Source organism: Falco biarmicus, chromosome 6 (assembly GCF_023638135.1).
Source record: "Falco biarmicus isolate bFalBia1 chromosome 6, bFalBia1.pri, whole genome shotgun sequence".
Taxonomy (NCBI): Eukaryota; Metazoa; Chordata; class Aves; order Falconiformes; family Falconidae; genus Falco; species Falco biarmicus.
The window spans coordinates 61,214,054-61,234,135 of NC_079293.1; the positions used below are offsets into that span (position 1 = coordinate 61,214,054).

Genomic DNA, 20,082 nt, shown 5'->3' on the forward strand with positions numbered 1-20,082 from the left:
TCAGTGTGCTGTCAACATTGCTCTCACACCAAAGCCAGAGCACAGCACTGCACCAGCTACTGAGAAGAAAATTAACCCTGTCCCAGCTGAAGCCAGGGCAGGTCTATTCCCTGTTTGGCCCAAGCTTCTGTACTTGGAGGACTTGCAGAGATGTTTGCAAGAGCCAAGGTGGCTGCTGTGGAGACAGCCAGTCCCTCTTTCCTCAAGCCATGACAGCCTGTTGGAGGCATTGTTTAGAGGGAGCGGTTTTAATGGGATAAACGAACACCCCAAACAGTTCCCTGTATTGGACACTGAAGGGCCATAAAGGTGAAATTGTTGGAATCAATCAAGGTTATAAAAGCAGAGATAATTAAGTGTGTGTTTAATTAGGAGATCATATCTGTGAAAAGGGATGTTCCACAGGTTAATAGTTTCCTCCAGTGTATAAATGTGAATACCAAATTAATAGTGTGGTAAAAGCAAATGCTGAGGTGAAAGGGTAAAAGTACACAGTATGTAACACACATGGGCTTGTAGTAGCATGAATCTATTTTGTCATAGAAAAATACTGAAAGGGCTTGAATATTATTATCCAAGGCTGGTAAATGACACTTGACCATTTTATCATTAATTAAGTGCCACATTTTGAGTTCTTTTATAAAAGGCCATTTATTTCTTTATAGACTTACAATCATAAAAATATCCTTTTTTATTTAAAAAACATCTAGCTTTAAAAGAATATTGCTTATAAATAATGCCAGCTACCTAGCAGCTCAACAGACAAGATGATGCTCTGGTATCATTGCAGTCATCATGATTTCATATCAGAGAAATGGGTCTTTTCACAGGGTAATGGTCCTGCTGATACATAAATATTCCAACATTTATGGGAAAATTTACGCCAAGGTGAAGGCAACGAGTTCATGTTCACAGCAAATAACCAAATAATTTCTAGAGCATAACTGAGTGCTCTGGGGGAAGTCCTCATATATGCAAAGTCTTCTTCCTTCTTCTGAATGACCTCAGTGTAAATGAAGATGAGGTTTTTTACACGGTAATTGCTGGTGAAGCTGTCAGTGGGTTGCTTTCTGTGCCACTATAAACTGTCTGTATTCTGAATGATGCTTTTCTCTTTGGTTAAAACATTAGGTTATCTAGAAAAATAAAGATGCTGTAGCACTTAAGGAATGTTACCTTACCTGATCTATCACTCTCTCCTAACACTTTGTCTATATGGGCAACTGTTGGGGAGAAGAGACCTGCTGCTAACCGCTGCCCCTCACAGTGTATCTGCCAAGGTCTCTCCTCCTGCTGCAGATGCAGATTTGCTTTATTGGTTGCCCATCCCAATTTTTATGAATTTTGAAAATGCATCTCTATTTGACCTAGTCCTTTTCAATGGTCTGCTCAGTTTGCTGTGAGCTTGAGCAAGTGACTTCACAGAACGGAGACATGGTTTATGTGGTTTCAAATTAAAAGCACTTATAGGTACTATTTTTAGAGCTGTGTAAGACTTTAATACGATTGTACAAATCTTGCAAAATTTTATGGGGAGGCAATGAAAGTAGCACCTTGTTAGAAAGCAATGGTTTTGTAGATGCTACAGTAAATAACAACAGATATCACACTCCATCATCATTTATATCCAGCCAAAGTATGTGCAAAATGTGAATGTGAATATGTGGAATTCACATTTTTAAATATTAAATTTTCAAAATGTGAAAATAAAATAAGGATTAATACAGTAAACACCTATACAAGTGTAGCAGATTGTGAGCCAGTGCCATAAAACATAATTATTTTTGTAAGATGGAGAAGTATAGCGGTCCTGCAAAAATATCTAGATTTTTACAGTTAATAAATACAGTTAATTTTGTATTTAATAAAAATAAACTATCTTTTGATGGAAGAGCTCTTTTGCTGTTACTTTGGTGAGTCAAGCTTGATCAGTAGAATGAATGGAAGTGTAAACGCAGGTAGTAATTCTTTTTCCATGTAGCCAAAAGGACTTCCTAAATTCAAAATATATTCCATGCAGATTGGAAAAGTGCTACCAATAGCTGACCAGAAAGAAAATGAGAGGATCAGAATATGCAGTATGTATTTACGTTTAGGAATTAATGATCTTTCTCGTCTCCACTGTTTGTATCTGTGTTACAAACCTTGTGCTAGGCAACTTCTGTTTGAATGCGCCACACCAGTGCAATTACACCAATACTGCAAACCTCCACATCAGAACTGCTCCCAGTCATGCTTGAGTTGTGCAGACACGGTGTCAAAAATAAGCCAGGTTTCGGGAGCTGTCTTTCATGTTAGGAATGCTGTGTTGGGCTCTGATATCACCAAGTGATGCTGTAAGAGGGATGCATTGCTCCATGACAGAGGCTATGGAAGTTCATATCCAGAAGGAAAAAAATTTGGGGTAGCACAAAGTGATAAAATTCTGGAGGCGTTTGGTAGTACTATCTTAGGTACACATCAAGGCCTTGGTCTTGATTTAGAGTTTGGCGGGGGTTTTATTCCATTCCTATTTTTTTCTAAGTACATCAGATACTACCCTGGACTATGCTGTTATTTTGCGGTCCCAAGGTCAGCATACTCACTCTGCCTGAGATTGTGGCAAGAATATAGACTAGTTTCTTGAGAAATGCTAGAAGCTGTATTGTTTGGGACATTTGAGAGGATGCTGGAGAAAATAATGTTGAATAAAGAAAAATCATGATATTTTGCAGGGGGACAAACTGTCACCAAGTAAGTTTCTTCTAGACATCCCTTTTGATATCCTTTGAGTAGAGAACAGGATCAGAAACCAAGATAATATTGTAGAGCTTTCAAAATAGGAAGTATCTTTCTTGGTTAAAGCAATATTAAGGAAGATTGAAGGAGCAAGTGTAATTGTTGCCATCACTGGTTTTCAGCTGATGACACATACTGTAGCTAGCAAGACACTTACATAACACTATCTAAAATGTCTTTGTGCTCAGAAAAGGTCGTAAGTAAATTACTTTGAAGCTTAATCAGTTGAAGTACAGGACAATTTCTGTATTTCATTATAAATCCTGTTTAATTCCAGTGAGGTCAGCAGAGTTACTTGGAATTCACATTAGAGTAAGTGTGTGCAGAATATGGCTCCATGATTTTAACTGTGCTTTATTTCCACTGTGCAGATACTGTACTTTTGTCTGCAACTTGCACAGAATAATTTTAAAGAAAAGACTCGATATGCAAAACCATAAAATAATAGCTATAGGACAAAAGGTGAAAACTTCAACATTGTTTAATATAGAAAATGTTTTCTACAACAGTCTATAAAACTAGTGAATACTTTATATAGGCATTACAGTGACTAGTTTTGCCTGTAGGAGAACTTAGAATAGGATTGAAAAGTACAGCTTTGCTGTCTTTATACTTGTGTTTATCTTCTTGATCCATTATATATTTTTGTGACCTGTAGGCAAAGCCATAAATCCTTTGGAGAAGCAGTAGCTCTCCAGAGGACCCTGGTTTATTAAATTTTGAACTTTCTTTTGAGCTAGTGTAGATCCCTGGGTTTGTTGTGCTTGGGTTTGGGGGCTTAAATAACAGAGAGTACTTTCACCATCTCAGATCACATAGTGGGATCAGGAGGGCCCTTTGCTTCTGAATATGAATGTGCTATTGGGGATGCTGGGGAAGCAAAGGCAGCAGGAGGACAAGACTTTCAGCATGAGTGGTCTGTCTATTTTCTGAAGTAGCCAAGAGTGAAATTTGATTCGAACCTATAAAACAAATCCTGCACTTCTGTATAATTGCTTATGAAGCATACAGTAAAAGGTGAGACTTGAACAGAGAATAAAAATCAGAAGCAATAGAATAGAAATCACATTTGGATTCACAAAGTTTATATGCAGGTCTGGGTCAAAACTTTCACAGATGTCCCTGGATGTAGATCCTAAGCCTGAAGTTATTTCAGTACTAGGAGGAATGATGTAGAATAGAGAAGAGGGGAGAGAAACCAGAAAGCTACTGGTGGAAGGTAGATGTAGCCCATCTAAACCAATGCATCTTTCCTGGGATTCCTGTGTGGCTTTTCCTAGTTGGGACATATGGAGAATTACCACTACTGAGCAGACTGCAGCTACTGCCTGCTGCCAGAGCCAGTGACCTTCTGCAACCAGGACTCTAATCACAGATTTGTCTACAAAAAGTGCTCTGAACCTGGCTCTGGAAGTAAAAGATAAAATGACAGGAAGGTTTTGTTCGGTGCTCTGATTTTGGGAGATGGATTAGGCTGTGCAGAAGTCAAAGGGGTTGGTTTTCCTGTTTCTTTTATAATGATGATTTTTACAGTGTGTAAATACCGGAGGTGCACGTACCTGTGGTCATTTTTCCTGCAGAAGCATCAAGGAGCAGACAGATAAAATGATACAGCTAATTAATTTATGAGTGTTATTTAAAGGTAAAGAGTTGAAAAACACAGGTGACTTAAATTCATTGCAAAATACCACAGCTTTTGTGAGTGCTCTAGAGAAATAATCATAAATGTGTTTCTATAAAATCTCTTCTCTTTGTGTGTTTTGCTATCTCATTAGAAATAAAAAAATGCCATTCCTCCTGGGAAAATTTAGCGTGATAATCACTTTTCGAGCCAGACCGGTTCAGAATACAAGGTGCAGCTGCTCCGTCTCAGGAGGAAAGGACAGTATTCCTGGGTATTTCCTGGCTCGGGAGGACTATGGCTCCTATCAAAAAGCCTGCTGCTCTGAGGGTAAAGCTTGTACTTCTTTTGGCTGGACACCTTGCTATGTCACAGTGGCTCTCTGCCAGGTGGCAGGAGCAGTGCTTGTGTGCAGTCTGGCAGGCCTCTTCAGCAGAAGACTGCTGATGCACTGGAATAGAGGCTTTCTGCAGCAAGACGACCATTTTGCTTTCAAGTTCAGCAAGGAAGCAAGTGGGTAGGCAGCCTGGCTCAGAGGTGACTTCACACATGATGTGGCTCGCTGCCTGGTTGCTTGGTGTGCTGCCAGGTCATCCCAGCTCCAGGCAGGACAGGGGGCAACTGTTCCCCCTGGGTGATGAGCCTGGGATGGCAGCTGCAGGGAAGCTTTGGGCCCAGTGACTTTGCCAGGCAAGCCCCTGTGGAACCAGACTTCCTGGGACCCTGGGCAGCTCAGGGAACAGGTTATCTGTTTGGAGACCCTGGGATCTGCCCATCTCAACTGAGAAAAAGGCCACATCTAAACTGATGTTGATTTATTTCGCCCTGGGGAAAAGAAAATTGTTATCCCACCGATGCTAGGCATCACTAAGGGCACTAATAATGCCAATCTAAATATAATAAGGGCACTAATAATGCCAATCTAAATATAATAAGGGCACTAATAATGCCAAACTAAAGTGTGGGGTGGAATACTCATACCTCTCTTCTCTAAGCTTAGTCTAGTCCTATGCATGCAATGCTTTCTCTCAGTTGCTTGATATGCCATCATTATGAAATACGCAGTGATTGTTGATTTGGGATGTATGCAGTGATTCCTTTGGTAAAGCAAGCCAAGAGAATTTATATTTGACAAGAAGTTTCTGAATAAATAGAAATGGAGTTTCATTAAAGAAATATTCAGACTGTGAAATGGGCAGATCCATTTAAAAAATATTTTACTAGGCTCACTAGTACTGGCAGTGCAGATGTAGCTGGCAGAAATCAGTTTATGTTTCATGTAAATGTCTGAGTGAGAGATTCATTGATAGTGATTCTTTTTTTTAATTACAAGAATATCAATCTACATACTATATGAAATTTACTGAAAACAAAATAAATCATAAGACCATCAGACACTTTGATCTTGTCCACATGTTCTGGTGGCAGGGCTGGGTATAGTGTGAAGCACATGATCAGAGCAGCTGGTTTCCATCAAACGGCATCATGATAGTATAAAGGAAGGTAAGCTAGGCTCTGCTGGCTCTATTGTTTATGCTCTGCAGATGAGCTGACATAATTTTCTCTGATGGATCTTTCTTCCTCTCTGTAGTGTCCTGGGGAGCTGCATGGCAGTTGCCTATTCATGCTACACTTGACAAATAGTTAAGTGAATGGAAGTGTGCCATCCAAAAAGGCAGCAGTGCCAGCTTCCCATTAATATCCCTATGTGTCCTTTTGAGTTCTAGGGGTAAAAAACCAACAAGTCTGGAATCTTTTACCTATTAAGTTACCTTACAGACGTGGCAATGTTGGTGTAAAGTCTTGTGATAGAACGGGTTTTGCAAAATAATGTCATCTGTCTGCAGGAAATCAGACTAAGATTATATACATCTCTATAGACCAGTGACTATATGTCAATGGCAACATCTTTTGTTCAGTGACCTGGAACCAGATTTGTAAATGCATTTGTCTGGTTTTATGTTCATGTGTATCCTTTGTAGTTTTTATTATACTAGTGTGCTGTAAATGTGCTTCATGAAGCAAGCACCTTGATTAGATTTAGGCTTGTGTAAATATTTTATGTATCCCAAATTACTTCTTCCAGATAACCACATTTCCTTGCTTGTGCAATATTAAAACTTGCCAAGTGCCTCACACTGTTGCTCTGGTGCCAAATTACTACAGCTTTAACTCCCACAGAAACATACATGTGCAGAAGTGATTTTGTGCACATTTTAAAATTGCATTGTGTAGTAAACACACTGTTCAGTGACTGCTAGCATCTATTCAGTAAAACTGTGATGAAAAAAATTCAATATTAAATAATTATATTTCATTTAAGAGCCAAAGACATACCTCATTGTGATTTACCAGAGAAATTTTGTTCGACAAAAAGCTCATATGTAATGAGAAACTGTAATAATGACATTAAAGAAAGAAAAATCTTTTCCTCTTTCCTAAAAGAAATACAGTGACAATTTTGGGAAGTCAAAGCCTTGACAGACTCTGCTTAAGTTTAGTCTTCTTTAAGAGCTGCAAAAAAAAAAAAATCACTAAAATCCTCCCTCTCCTTCTCTGATTTCTTGAAACCATGCAGGAAACAGTTTTTAGATATGTTGTCAGATCATGTTTCTATAGCTAAATAATTATTAATTTTTTTTTAGAACCTATGAATGGCTGAAATGTGAATTCTTTTTTAATCTACATTGCCAGCAATGATAAAGTTAAATACAGATGCTGTATATAGCATTTATAACGGATGGTACTGCAAAAAGAGCAAAACTTAAAAACTTAAGTGTCACCTTAACTGGCTGGTTATATTTTCTATTTTTCAATATGAAGAAAATAAGAAAATGCAGGCATAAATCCTCAGCATGACTTTTAGGCAGCAGCTTTCAATCTAATTGCAGGAAGAATGATATGCAAAAGATCATTACACAACACAGGAGTCAGAAGAGTATCATCCTCACTGCAAAACTAAGGGCAGGGAGATGACAACAACCATCTTCTGCCTTGGCAAGCTCTTCCTTTTTATTTGGCCTCTGGATTGAAAGAGGTATGAACTCTAGATTAGAAATTCAGTATATTACATGCTTTTGTGAGTAATCCAGGTTAGTTTTAAATGGCTTGTGTTCTATGGTTTATTCATGTTCTGTGCGTCCTCAGATGGTTACCTGCAAAGCAACTGCAAGGAAAAGAGATGTGGGCTCCTCTGCACTTGTCAGATAGTGAAGGAGTCTGCAGCAGGCAGAGTTTGGAGTTGGTTCTTGTCCCCTCGGGGTGCCAAGCTGCACACACAGTGGCTGGGCACACACACAGCATTTGGGATGTGAGATGGTCTGTGAATTACCTTTAAAAGGTTGCATCATGCTTCAGCTGGGAAAGGGCCTCTCTGTCTCTCTACAGAGGACGCTGATCAAGACAGACAGAAAAACATTTTCTGCTAAAGTCTGTAATATAAAAATAGTGAAATAGTAAGCGAATGCAATGCCTTAGAGCTGTGCCTGCTCAAAGAGCCTGTGTTGGCTCCTGGGGATTCAGTCAGACGTAGACTGTGGACATCGTTCTCAAGTGAGGTTGTAAAAAGCTGGGGAGCTTCTGGTCTGGATGACACGCTGCTTTCTAGCCATTTGATTATGTCTTCTTTCTGCAGGATGCAATGCTGCATATAAATACAAATCCCTCAGAGCAATTAGGGTTTTCCACACAAGAAGCATCCCAGCTTACTCTCTTATGTGGAATACTGTATGTTTCCTAAAAAAACCCAGCTGGGTTGCTGGCACTTTGCTGTCAGGAAGGTTTTCATTGGTGTGCGCTGAAACTCTGGAGCTTATCACACTCAGTGCCCATACTCTGTTTTGTAGCAGGGTTTTTTCTTGCTTCAGCCAGAGCTGGGAAGCCAGTGTCTTCCCTCTGTGCTGAATTCCTCTACGTTGAATGACTAACAAGAGACCAAGGAACACTGTGAAGATATCTTTTCATTGCTAGAGCTCAGATTTTCCATTCATTGCCAAGACACAGCATCCATTTCCAGCAGTAAATGTCATGCACACAATAGCTCTGCTGTCGGTGTGAAAACCTAGCTTAACTAGAGGAGGAGGCATAAAAGATCAGAGCACATCTTCTGTGTGCAAAACTGTACAGTCCAAAATATGTCTCATACTGGCAATTCAAAATAGATTGATTAGGCAGGGTTGGATCCTAAGGCTTCATTGTCTGCCTGCATTAAATGTTATTTCTTTTTTACTTGAACCGTCTTTGCATGTATAGGCACTAAAACTGATTAAGGTTCTTCCTTGGTCAAAAGAAGGCAGCATTTTAAGGAAGGTTTGCAGACTACAGACCTGACTACACACGGTCTTCACCTGGATGAACAGGGCTTGCTTGAGCATTAGGAGATACCTGGGCTGTTTGTCCTTATCCAGCTTGGAGCAGACAATATTCCAGAGGTCGTGTTTAAGCAAGCAAGATATGCGAGGGGCAGCAACAGGAGATGGTATACGACAGAGGAAAGCAGAGCCAGCAACGTCCCAGTGCAAGGCAGCGTCAAAAACAAATGCTAGGGAACATGTTTGAGGTCAGTCACTGACCCAAGAGAAAGACCCAAACCAAAACCTGAATCTCCTGCCTTGTAGTTTGACCTTCACTGCATAGTCTGTAAATTGATTTAGAAGTGGTGTAATTCCTTAGTGATGAAGTGTTTCATGTGTATGAGAATATTTCTCCAGCTTTATATAGTAAGGGACACATAAAATCTGATTTGAAAATAATACAGTGTGTAATGAATAAATGTTATGCTATGACATTTGGTGATGTTTGTAAGATATAAGTCTATTTCTAATGCAGTGTACGCTTATATAGCCGAGTGGTGTTTATAGGAGGTGGGCTGCTGCATTCCTTTTCAGCTTGCTAATATGTGTTGGTCTACTGAAGTAAGCCAGCCCTGCAATGAATAAATAAGTGGGACTCTCTTCATCTATAGGATGATGTGAATAAACCATCATACCTTCACTGGAAATCTAGGCATACATCATGTCTTAAATTGTGAAAAAGTCAAACAGAATTGAAGCTAATTGACTATGCTCATTGGATATGCTCTCAGCCTATATGCCTTAGTTTGCCTATGGAAACTTGAACTAAAAATAATCCGTAGCTGGAAAATCTTTGTGATGGACGCTGTAAAATAGCAGTGAGATGGTTGCGAAGCATAGTTTATTCTTGTAAAATGGTTTAGTATCTTTGTTTTAAATGTGTTTAAACCATAAATGCTATTAAGCATTTTACTGCTCTTCAGTACTTTCAGTGTTGCATCATTACACTAAGAAATGGGGGCATGTAATTTTGACAGGATTACCATGGAAAACTTTGATTTGTACAGCCCTTCAGCTTTCAGAGCACAGAAACATGAATTCTGTTTACTGGTAAATATACCAGAGAGATGGGGATACTGAGCTGTGTAGTGCCACCATCAAGTATAAGTAGGGGAAAATCTTCTGTTATGACTGGACTGATATTCAGTCATTGGAAAAACAACAAAGCTAAGACACAGGGCAAATGTTACTGATTCTTCCTCTTCAAGGTAATGTTGGCTTGTTACAAAGTGATTCTAAATCCAAAGTACTTTAGGAGATTGTGAGAAAGGTTTGAATTTGAATGTACATTCTGCTGTCAGTTTTACAGTGGTCCTCTTTCTCTACAGTGACCTGAACAACCCCCCCAAAACAATGTCTGAACTTTTCTAGATGCAGTTGGAACAGCATTAGGAAGTATCAAGCTTTATTCAGAATCCTGCTTTCAGTCTGCAAAAATTCAAATCCTGTCTAGCTTAGGAAGCTGCTGAGCCAAAGTCTCTGATCCTTTCTTCCTGGATCTTGCTTGGGTAGTAGCTAAGTGAAAAGCTTCACCCAATTCTGCTAAACAAGCTCCCTCCTACCCTTTTACTGAGAATTGTTTTAGCTGAGGTGATTGCTGTGCTCAGTTAATTAAGCCAGACAGATGCATGCAGAGAGCCAAGGCATGATTTTCACTTGTAGTGCCTAGGTCTTGAGAAGGAAAAAGTTAACAAGTGGTACTATCGTGCCACTTGGAAATACATAATTGTGCTTGACCACTGCTTTCACTATGGAGGGGGAATCTGTAAGTGGAATCACAAATTTTACTAATGGGAACAAGGACAGATCACGAACAAAGTAACTGAAGTAGCTGCTTGATTGATTATATTAATGCCCCGAAGGGAATATGTCCATTAATTTTTTTCGTGGCTTTCTATCGTATCTTTCTCTCATTTCACGATGATCCATACACAAGGAAGTATAAGGACAATGCACATTGGAGGGGGAAAACAATTGTCCTTAAGCGATGTCCTTTTGCTTTCAGACTAGCTGGGATTGTTTTCCCTCTCTCTTAGAAACCCCTATGTATAGCCAGTGAGCAGGGCTGGCTTCTTGGTTTGAATTTCTCTTTGTCTGTTTACTGTGACAGAAAAGACCTCGGCTTGTAAGCAAACTGCAAATCATTGAGCAAGGATGTACTTTGAAGGATAGGAACAGCTGAGGCTTCTGGAAGCTCTACAGTTTGCTGATTAGTGTGGTCTCCAGGCCGATTTTGCTTACAGTTATATGTATGTGAATTATCTGCGTATCTAATTTTATAAATTATTCCAAAGAGGAATCAGTATACTGCTACTGTCCAAACTTCCCTCTCCCCCTCTCCAAGATGAAGAAGTTGTCTCTCTAAAACCACGTTATCAGAGCTTTCTTCTCACCCTTTTGTTCTTTCTCTTTTTTTTCTTGCTTCCTTCCTTCCCTTTCCCTTTCTTTCCTTCTTTCTTTTTCCTTTTCGTTCCTTCTTTCCTTCTTTTTTTCACTTTTTAAGTCTCTGATTCTTTCTGTTTCATTTTTTGCCTGCCTTCTTGTTCTCTCCCCCTCCTCTTGTTCGGTCTGCTTTCTTTCTCTTTCTCCATTATGTTCGTTATTCTCTTTCTGAAACTCACTACATTCTCGTGGGGGGGATAAATAACCTTTATGTTTTATTTAATATTTTCTGAAACACTTTGTATGAAAAGAGCTCATGATGGAAATTTATATCTTGCTGATGGTTCTTTTGACCCTATGTGGGTTTAGCAAAGCAGTCATCAGCTTGATTTGGAACAGGATTGCCCCCCCCAAATGGATTTCTGTACTGACTGCCCGGACTGCATCAAAAGCAAGCAAGAAAAGACTCAGCAATGTACTTATTTGTCTGCCTAAAACTTTTACGTCAAAGACAGCTTGAACAGTTTCTGAACAGAAGAGTTTTTGAGGAGAACGTGAAACCTCTAGAAGCTGATACTGACACATTTCTGAAAAGGCATTACTTCATAGTATAGATAGATATTTCTTTGTAGCATCCAGAAAATTTTATTTGACTGTTGCTGTTTAGTTAGACCAGACAGCGCACTTCATGCTGCTTGAGAGGCATTTGAAAATTCAGGGCCTCCTGCCAGGAGCCTGTTTCTTATTTCTGAAAAGCTAACTATGCTTTAATTGTGGTCTGGAAGTTAATGTTATTTCAGAATTGTCTTCTTGATTCCATCATTGCCATTTGGCAGATGTGGAAACTCTCCCTCTTTACTACATCACCCATGGCTCTCTTCATTACCATCTGCTAAGGTTACAAAATCTGTTATAAGCTCACTGCTAATTTCAACTTCCTTTCCTTTTTTTTTGAAAAAAAAAAACAAACCCAAAACCAAACAACAAAACAACCCATAACAGAAAACAACCCATCTGTGTAGCTACTGAGCAACTTACCCTGCTGTAATAAAGAACTCCTTTCAGACACATAAGCCAGTACTTCTGTTTAGGTCAGCCAAGACGAGTTGTCTTTTCTTGAGTACGTCCTATACCCGTTTCTTCTTTCCAAGGGAAAAGAGTTTCACTGGGCAAGCTGATACTCTGCCAGCCAGAAAAACCTGTGGTGGTTGAAAAATTAAAGCTGTCTTTAATAAAAACCTCTTTTCTAGTATAGCTGTTCTTTCTCTATTAGCCAGATACATAGCATTAAAGTTTTCAGAAAATAGTATTTAGTAGTATTATGAAAACAGTAATTCTCTAAATAGTGCATTCATTTTTAATTTAAAATACTCTTTCTCATTTTATCTAGTAGCTATGCACAGCACAGAAGTAATTGGGCTGTATTAATTCTCCCTGTATATTTTTAAAGGAATTTAATTTAAATGATAGACTTGAAACTGGTTAGAAATAATGACATCACTGTTATAACAAAATCAATTTTTAGCAAAACCTCAGCTTACTAAGCTATGAATAAACAATTCTGTGGGTAGTAAGTACATTTAGCATTGTCTAACAGGGAAGCATTACAAATGGGCAGCCCTGAACTCCCTTCACAGCTCCATAGCGGGCTGTTGCTCACCCGGTCTTCATCATCTTTGACATGACCACAATGGGACTCACTCCCACTGATTTGGGAGTGATGTCTGAAAGTGCAAGGCAGAATAAAGGTGAAAGATTTTTGAGGAGGAGCTATACACCATGAAGGCCTGGAGGGACACAGATTTTACACTAGCTCTTTGAAAGCCTCAACAAACACATGTATACACAGACACACACATTATCACAAATAACTCTTATGATGCATTTGCTAGTTACTTCTGCAGAGACTAGCAACCCACTGAATGAGCTGCCTACTCATTTGCAGTAGTTGAACAGGACTAAAGCTGTTGGCAGTGCCTGCATCAAAGCTGAAATATGATGAAAGGATTTGTGTCATGTGTACTGAATGGGGGCAGACCTGCATCACGCTCATTTCTCATCCAGCAAATGCTACTTCCTGACACCATGACACATTTACAGGGGCAGGTCTCTCTCTTTTCTGTGCCGAGCAGTAGGCCCAGCCAAGTCTGCCACTCTTCTGTTAAATCTGTAACAGTGTGACCAACTGTCAAATCTCAGGAAATTCTATGCAGCTAGCTTTGTATTCAAAAATAGAGCTGATAAGGATGGGTGGTGGAAGAGCACGTTCAGAAATACGGCTTTTTATTCTTTGCCAAACAGACCCATTCTTTCTCAGGCAGACTTTGCAAAGAGCTCACCGTATGGGGAATAAGGACTTTGGAAGGTGTCACCCCAAGTTCCTTTGAAACTGTGGTCTTCTGGGATGGTAAACTGTGTGATAAAGTTGCACAACTAATTGGGTAATTTATTATACTGTCCTAATATGCTTATTTGTCCTGCATACAATGATTAGAGTCAGTACTGAGGTCCAGTCAGTCAAATTACTTTTCAAGCCTTTGCAAGTAGTTTTGGGGACCCTGCAGGTGCATCAAGCAGAGCTTCCATACAGACCAGAACCTCAGGGACCCTGAGCCCTTGTCCTTTTCTGCACTGAACTAATAACCCGTCTCTGCCGGTTTTTTTGGTAAATCCAACCACAGTGCATCAGGGAGCTTACAAGTCCATATTGTGCTGCTCTGTATGGAATTGTCATTGGGCAGGGAGGATCTGCTGTATGCATCCCACGCTGTATGCTGTAGAAATTCTTGAAGTGGCTGAGGTACAGGGGCAGTAAAACCTTATATTGCAGTCATTACTTGGGATAGTAAAAGGGATTTCTGTGGGAAATCCTTGCAGTAGTAGTTATGGTTGATCAGGACTCTGCAAGAAAGTCCATTTCAGTGACTGCTCACTTATATTTTAAATGAATGAGTCTTTAGCAAAGTAGTCTTTTACCATATGGTCCAGTTTGAGTACCTATATATACCTCATGCAAAATTGTATTTGAAAATCATACGAGAGATTATGGTAAAAAACCCAGGGAGGGAAAATTAGGGACTTCATTAGATAAGGAAACACAGTTCACAGTCTCTCAAACTAGATAGTTGGATCTGTTTTACCCAAGTTGTCTCACAACTTGACTTGCTAGCTCAATGGAAGTTTCTGTATTTCCTAATTTATCTGCATCTTTTAAATGAACTAACCTGCCAGCATTTTCTTTTCATCTGTGTTCATCCAAATTTGAATTTGCAATAGGTTGTGTTTTGTTTGTGATGCTGAGCTTCAAGAGGGTTACCTGAGGGTAACAAAATGTTGATAATTCATCTGAATTTTAGAACTTTTTTGTGGTGCAGAAATGATGTGTAAGTCTTGCAAGGTGAAGCTTTGTTCTGAACATTCAATGTGCCTCATGACGGCATGATGAAAAAAAAAACATTTTTTCCAGCAATTTTTTAGTGCTTCTGTAGAGGCAGTTTCAGCAATTAAAGCATGACACAGCAAATGCTAAATATAGTCTTAACTGAAATGGTTGGTAGTTTTCGTTTTACACAGCTCAGTTTTCTCATCTCTGTGCAAGGGAGACCGGTTTACTTACATTGAAATATATAAGCTCAAGGACATAAAACACCAAGTAGATATTATTTTTTCATTATGTTCTGCTTTTAGAATTTGGTACATACATCTAGGGTTTTAGATCTTTCAGATTACTTTAGAGGTCCATTAGAGTCAGCTTTCAGAGGTCACATTTTTACGCTTTAAATTTCTGTGTTCTTGCATATCAGTAACATCTGAAAGCAGTAACATAAATGCCGCAAATGTGCTTTTAGAAATATGTGATTCAATTTATCATGTTTAAAATTAGTTCTTGAGTTCAGCCCTTAATACAATGCAAAATACATGGTTTTCTTGTGGTTTTAATCCAAATTTTGTGAACGTATCCTTGCAGCAATTACCTCCAAACATAGAAGTGAAAGAAAAATAATATTTACATGTATTTAAAGATACCTGATTACAGCTGTTTGCTTCCATTTCATTTCTTTCTCATTTTTCTGTTCTATCTTTTAACTGCAGTGGCTGTGCAGTAAAGAGCTTGTCATGGTGACTGCTGGGGATGCGTTCCAGCAGGGCCAACATCATGGAAGGCTCATGTAATATAAGCTCAGTGGTGTCTTCAAGCAAGGGCTTCCACAACTGAACCAGCTTCATGGAGCGTTCACTGAAGTACTTTGCAGATGGGAGTCGTGTATGACTGCCTCTTGTATTTTCTTAATGTGTATTTGTTGCTATCCATTTTAGCTGCCTGCACTGCTTGTCATGTCCTGTTTCTTTTTTTTTTTTTTTCTTTTCTTTGTAATTTTCACACTGGGAGCACATACTTAATGTTGTTTTTTAAGGATGCGGCCAGTTCCAAACTTTTACATAGGCTATTAATTTCTTCCCATTAATGCATTTTGTTTGGATGGTTCAAGCTACTTACCTTGTGAATAGACAGCAACCAGTCTTCCTTCAGGAGTTAGGGGGACATTCCCATGTTCTGAATTGACCTTCTGATACTTGGCTCAGAAGATTGTAATGCTGAGAATTAAATGGTCAAAGTATAGAGCATATTTGTATCATACTGTCCTGCATTAATCAGAAAATTGGAATTATGATTCTAAAATTTAATTTTAATGGCTTTAACCAGATATTCTTACTAGAGTATTGGACTGGTACACTACTTGATGTGCAATTCTTAAATCACGGGATTCCTAAATTAGTGGGACAGTCCCCAACAATTTAAGCAGCAACACTTAAACTTTTATGCTTCTTCTATTTATGTACATTTAGAATTACATGCTTACTTATGTACATTTAGAGTTACATGCTTATAAGTTCAATGTTGTCTTGTTTTCTCTGTGACCAAAGATCAGGTTGCATGTTTACTAAAATGCCTCCCAGATCAATTTGGTCACTCAGGCAATGTGTTAAAAGTAGAATACTAGAGAACCATCTTACAGCCAAGCCAGAGTTGCAAAGGGACTTCTAATAAACATTCTCATCTGTGATAATTTTAAGTCAAAAGCAAAACAGTCTAGGGATACTGTGGTGGATTCATACGTATGTCACATACTAACCCTGAGGTCCCATGACATGAATGGGATGGGTCCTGTGGTCAGTACAAACTAGTACAGTCCACTTTTTGCATTTCAGTAATTTTCTACCTTCTTGGGTGAACTGGGTTTGCCTAAAAAAGTGTGTGGTAATATATATGTTTATTAGTTTGATGTGGGTTCTATTAAAAAAACTAAAGGATATAAAGCACAAGATACAGACAAATTGTGCTTTGCAGTCTCAGGCGTAACAAAACAAGAGCGTTTTCGAAGGCTGCCTGTCCTGCACACTGGGAAGCTCCCAGCAGTGCCACAACCCACTATGGCTGCAGGCCCTCGTGCATTGCGCAGGGAGCAGGCTGGTTCCTGCACACGTGCAGGGGGTGTGCCAGGTGGGTCTGAAAGTGTCCTTTTAAACTGGATTTTATTTTACTAGCATAGACTACCCTGTCATTTTAGTCATGGACCTCTCACTGCTGAGGGAAAACAAAGTATTATGATAGTGATACATTACTGTAGTAGATAGTAGTGAATTACTGTAGAATCAGTATTTTTGTAGAATAAAAGTCAATGGAGAAAAAATGGGGCAGGGAGCTTCATGAAGGTAATTGTATTTATAGTTAAAGCATGAAATAATTTTTTCCATCTGACTTTTACATATAGGCATACGACAGCATTGAGCTGACTAAACTGAGCGCTGGCATAACTCCATCGACTTTACTGAAATTTCATCCCTTTGCAGCAATACTGGGTTTGGCTCAAACAGAAGTGACTAGATAATTTTCTGACTGGTAATGTTCATAGGTTGTATTTCTGACTTGGAGTAAACAAACTATATATTTCAGGCTATTAGCAGATAATGGTGGCCACTTGGAAGACATTTCCAAGTATTCATACAACGCTGCTTCACTGGCTGGTTGTGCAGTAGTGTGTTTGGCCTTCCTGTATACAGCCACTTGTAGTTCTGAATTCTGCATTTCTCAAAAGTTATATAATTTAGTGGGGATGTTTCTTGCAAAAGAAAAACAGCATTTATTCCTTTCTGCACTGAGGTGGAGATAAAGAAAGGAACCTCACTGCATGGTCTGATCCTTTGTTTTCAGTGACTGCATACACAGGAGATGCTTTTTGATTAACCTTTAAAGCAGGTAGGTTTTAAACAGGTCAGGCTAAATGCTGTTTTGTGTTTCTAATATGTCAGTGACTTCACATTTGAGATAGAGTTTAACATACAAAAAGAAGCTTAGAAAATCTTCAAGTTACTGTGCAACGATATCAACCAGTACTTTATCCTTTTGCATTCATTTGGCTGTGTATAACATGCAGTCAAACAAGACTGCCTTGAAATAAAAGGTCAACTTAAAAACTCAAGCATTGCCAGTGGCAGTCAGATTGAAAAACTGAACTGCAGCACTGCTGAGGCTTCTTAGGCTTTAGCATAAATTTTAGCACAGAAAAGTAAATACAAGAAGTTCAGTATTTTGAAAATTCCAAATCGAAAGGATCTTGTCATAGCCATTTTGAAACTGAATTGTGCCTGCCTGTCTGATGACCGGTAGCACAGTTATCTCATGCCTTCATTTTCTTCACTTTGTTGGCCTTTCTCTCAGAAGAATACCAATAAATACTATCAAGCACCAAATTATATTTTTTTATTAATTATTACAAAGAAGACTTCAGACAGGTCCCAAATATGGCTTTCATTAGATGTTTCAGCATCATCATACGTATAAAATATCTATAGAATATCACCGAAAGGCCTCAGTCCTCTCAAGAGGATTTACAGCTTGCTATCTCTTTTTGTCTTAGACCTACTGAAAAAAAGGATGGGTGCTCCTAAAATCAGATAATGTGTTCTTAGAAAGTGGAGGTGACTCAACCAGATTCAAGAACAAGAAAACTCGAAAGACTGTAAAAAAAGTCATGCAATGTGAGTAGGAGAAGCAATTTAAAAAAAAATATTTTTTGTGGAAGCATAATGTCTTGCAAGGAAGATGGATATGGTAGTCCCACTGGGACTAGGGAAAGAGGCTTGCTGCTTTGGTAGAGGCACTTAAAACTTTTCAGGAGTCAACCCTTGAAGCCTGGGAGAAGGAGCAGACCTGCTTCTGGCCTGTAGGTTTTTACATATTCTTTCCATCTCCTCCCAAGTAATCTGTATTGCCTCTTCTTTCCCACTGCCTTTGGGAGAGGAGGGGATGGAGAAACGAGAAGGTAGAACAGAATTCAAAATTTTCCCCATAAGAAAAACACACCTGGGAAATTCCCAATTACGTTCAGAAGTTACTGGTTAAATATCACTGGATTCCACCCCCTGCATGTGTTCTTCTTCCTGTGGTATCAGAGTTGATGACACAGGGTTGATTTGAATCTCTTAGACTTATTGTAAAATCATATGGCACACCCAAAAAAAGTGTTTGAGCCACCCACCAGTAATGAATCACATAAAATCCCCGACTCCCAAGGGTGTTCTAGAAATGATGTAACTAATTTGTCAGGTGAAAATTTGACTCTGAAACCTGGAACATTAAGAAGAATCTAAAAAATTTCAGGAGGCTGGTAATAAACCATAGCTATGGTAACAACAAGCTGCTTGGTTTTATTCTTTCCCATGGAATAAGCTGTTACTGAAAGCACAGCGCAAAGCATATTCAAATTGGTATCAATTTCTGTTCCTTTGTGAAAGACATGCAATCTTCGTTTGCTTGCAGAAAAGACAAAAACAAAAACATTGTGTACACTGTGTTATTTCATGATGCCTGCTTTGCAGATACTAGGTGACACAGTTTATTGTTAATGCTGCGCAATGCAGGTAATGTACTTTTAGTGGAACGTTTCAGTCTTTTGTAGGCCAACCTACCCCTAGCAGCAGGAGTACAGTTTATTAAGTAAGCTAACTGTTCTTAACTGTAGTGCCACACAATACAGTTTAACATCTTGCTTTGTAACATTTTTTTTGCAAAGCAGGAGGAATTGCTCTAAGGCTTCTAAAGGCTGCTTAGACTTTTCCAGGACACAGTGTTCAGCTGAAAAAGCTGTGGGTGGAAGAAAAAGATTTCTGTACTTACTGAAGCAACTCAATAACCGAAATTTTGTGATTTTAATTTCGAAGCAATTTACGATATAGATGTGCTTGCAGAAATGCTGCTGTTGCTTTTTGATAGAATGCACACATGCTTTATGTCTTAATTAGATAGAGGAAATTGCATTCTCTTAGAACAATATTTAGTTATTTAGTGTCTGGTTTTTAAATAATCCTTTAATTCTATTAAATACAAAAGCAAGTGTGTAGGATAAATATTGAGTGCATTTCTGGCTTTAATCAAAGAAAAATGCTGCTCTCAGAGGTTATGCTTCAGCTTAATGCCATTTAAAGCATTATGTTTTTACTCGGGGGGGCGGGGGGGGGGGGGAAGATATGTGATTTCTGAACCTGGAAATAGATCACAAACTCTTGGGTGAGATGTGCTGCGATTGACCTTAATGAGACAGCATCTGCCTAGTACCAATGTTTAAGCTGTTACTTTCTATTGTTATTTTTCTTTGTTGATTCTGCCAAGAGGGTGGAGTTTGTGTCAGAAGGAGGTGGGGAGAAGGCTTTTCAGACAATAAGAACTTGAGCCCATTCATTGTCTGGAGCATCACATTTCACAATAATTATCTGGGGATGCAGGCTATTTCCACTTACTGTTGATTCACATATAAGCTTACATGAGTTTTCCTTCATACCATGCCGCCATTTTCTATGTGCATTGAGACCTTTTTACCCCTCTTGAATGGGGCAATACTGGAACGCAGATTGCCATGCTTCTAATTGTTATAGACCCAAGAGATATAA

General features: G+C 39.0%; 1 protein-coding gene across 3 annotated transcripts in view; it reads left to right on the forward strand.

The window, feature by feature from the left end:
• CEP85L (centrosomal protein 85 like) overlaps positions 1–20,082 on the forward strand; it is a 152,738-nt gene that overhangs the window by 9,943 nt on the left and 122,713 nt on the right. Inside the window, exons 1-2 of one of the 3 annotated variants that reach the window (XM_056342607.1) lie at positions 4,538–4,729; positions 15,226–15,375. The exons of 1 other annotated variant lie outside the window; for it this stretch is intronic. Coding sequence is in view for 1 of the 2 variants with exons in the window: in XM_056342604.1 (XP_056198579.1) it covers positions 4,564–4,729 (166 nt within the window). In the remaining variant the exon portion in view is untranslated. Of the gene's footprint in view, positions 1–4,536; positions 4,730–15,225; positions 15,376–20,082 lie in introns of those variants that run through there. One more of the 3 variants, XM_056342604.1, reaches the window with a different exon arrangement.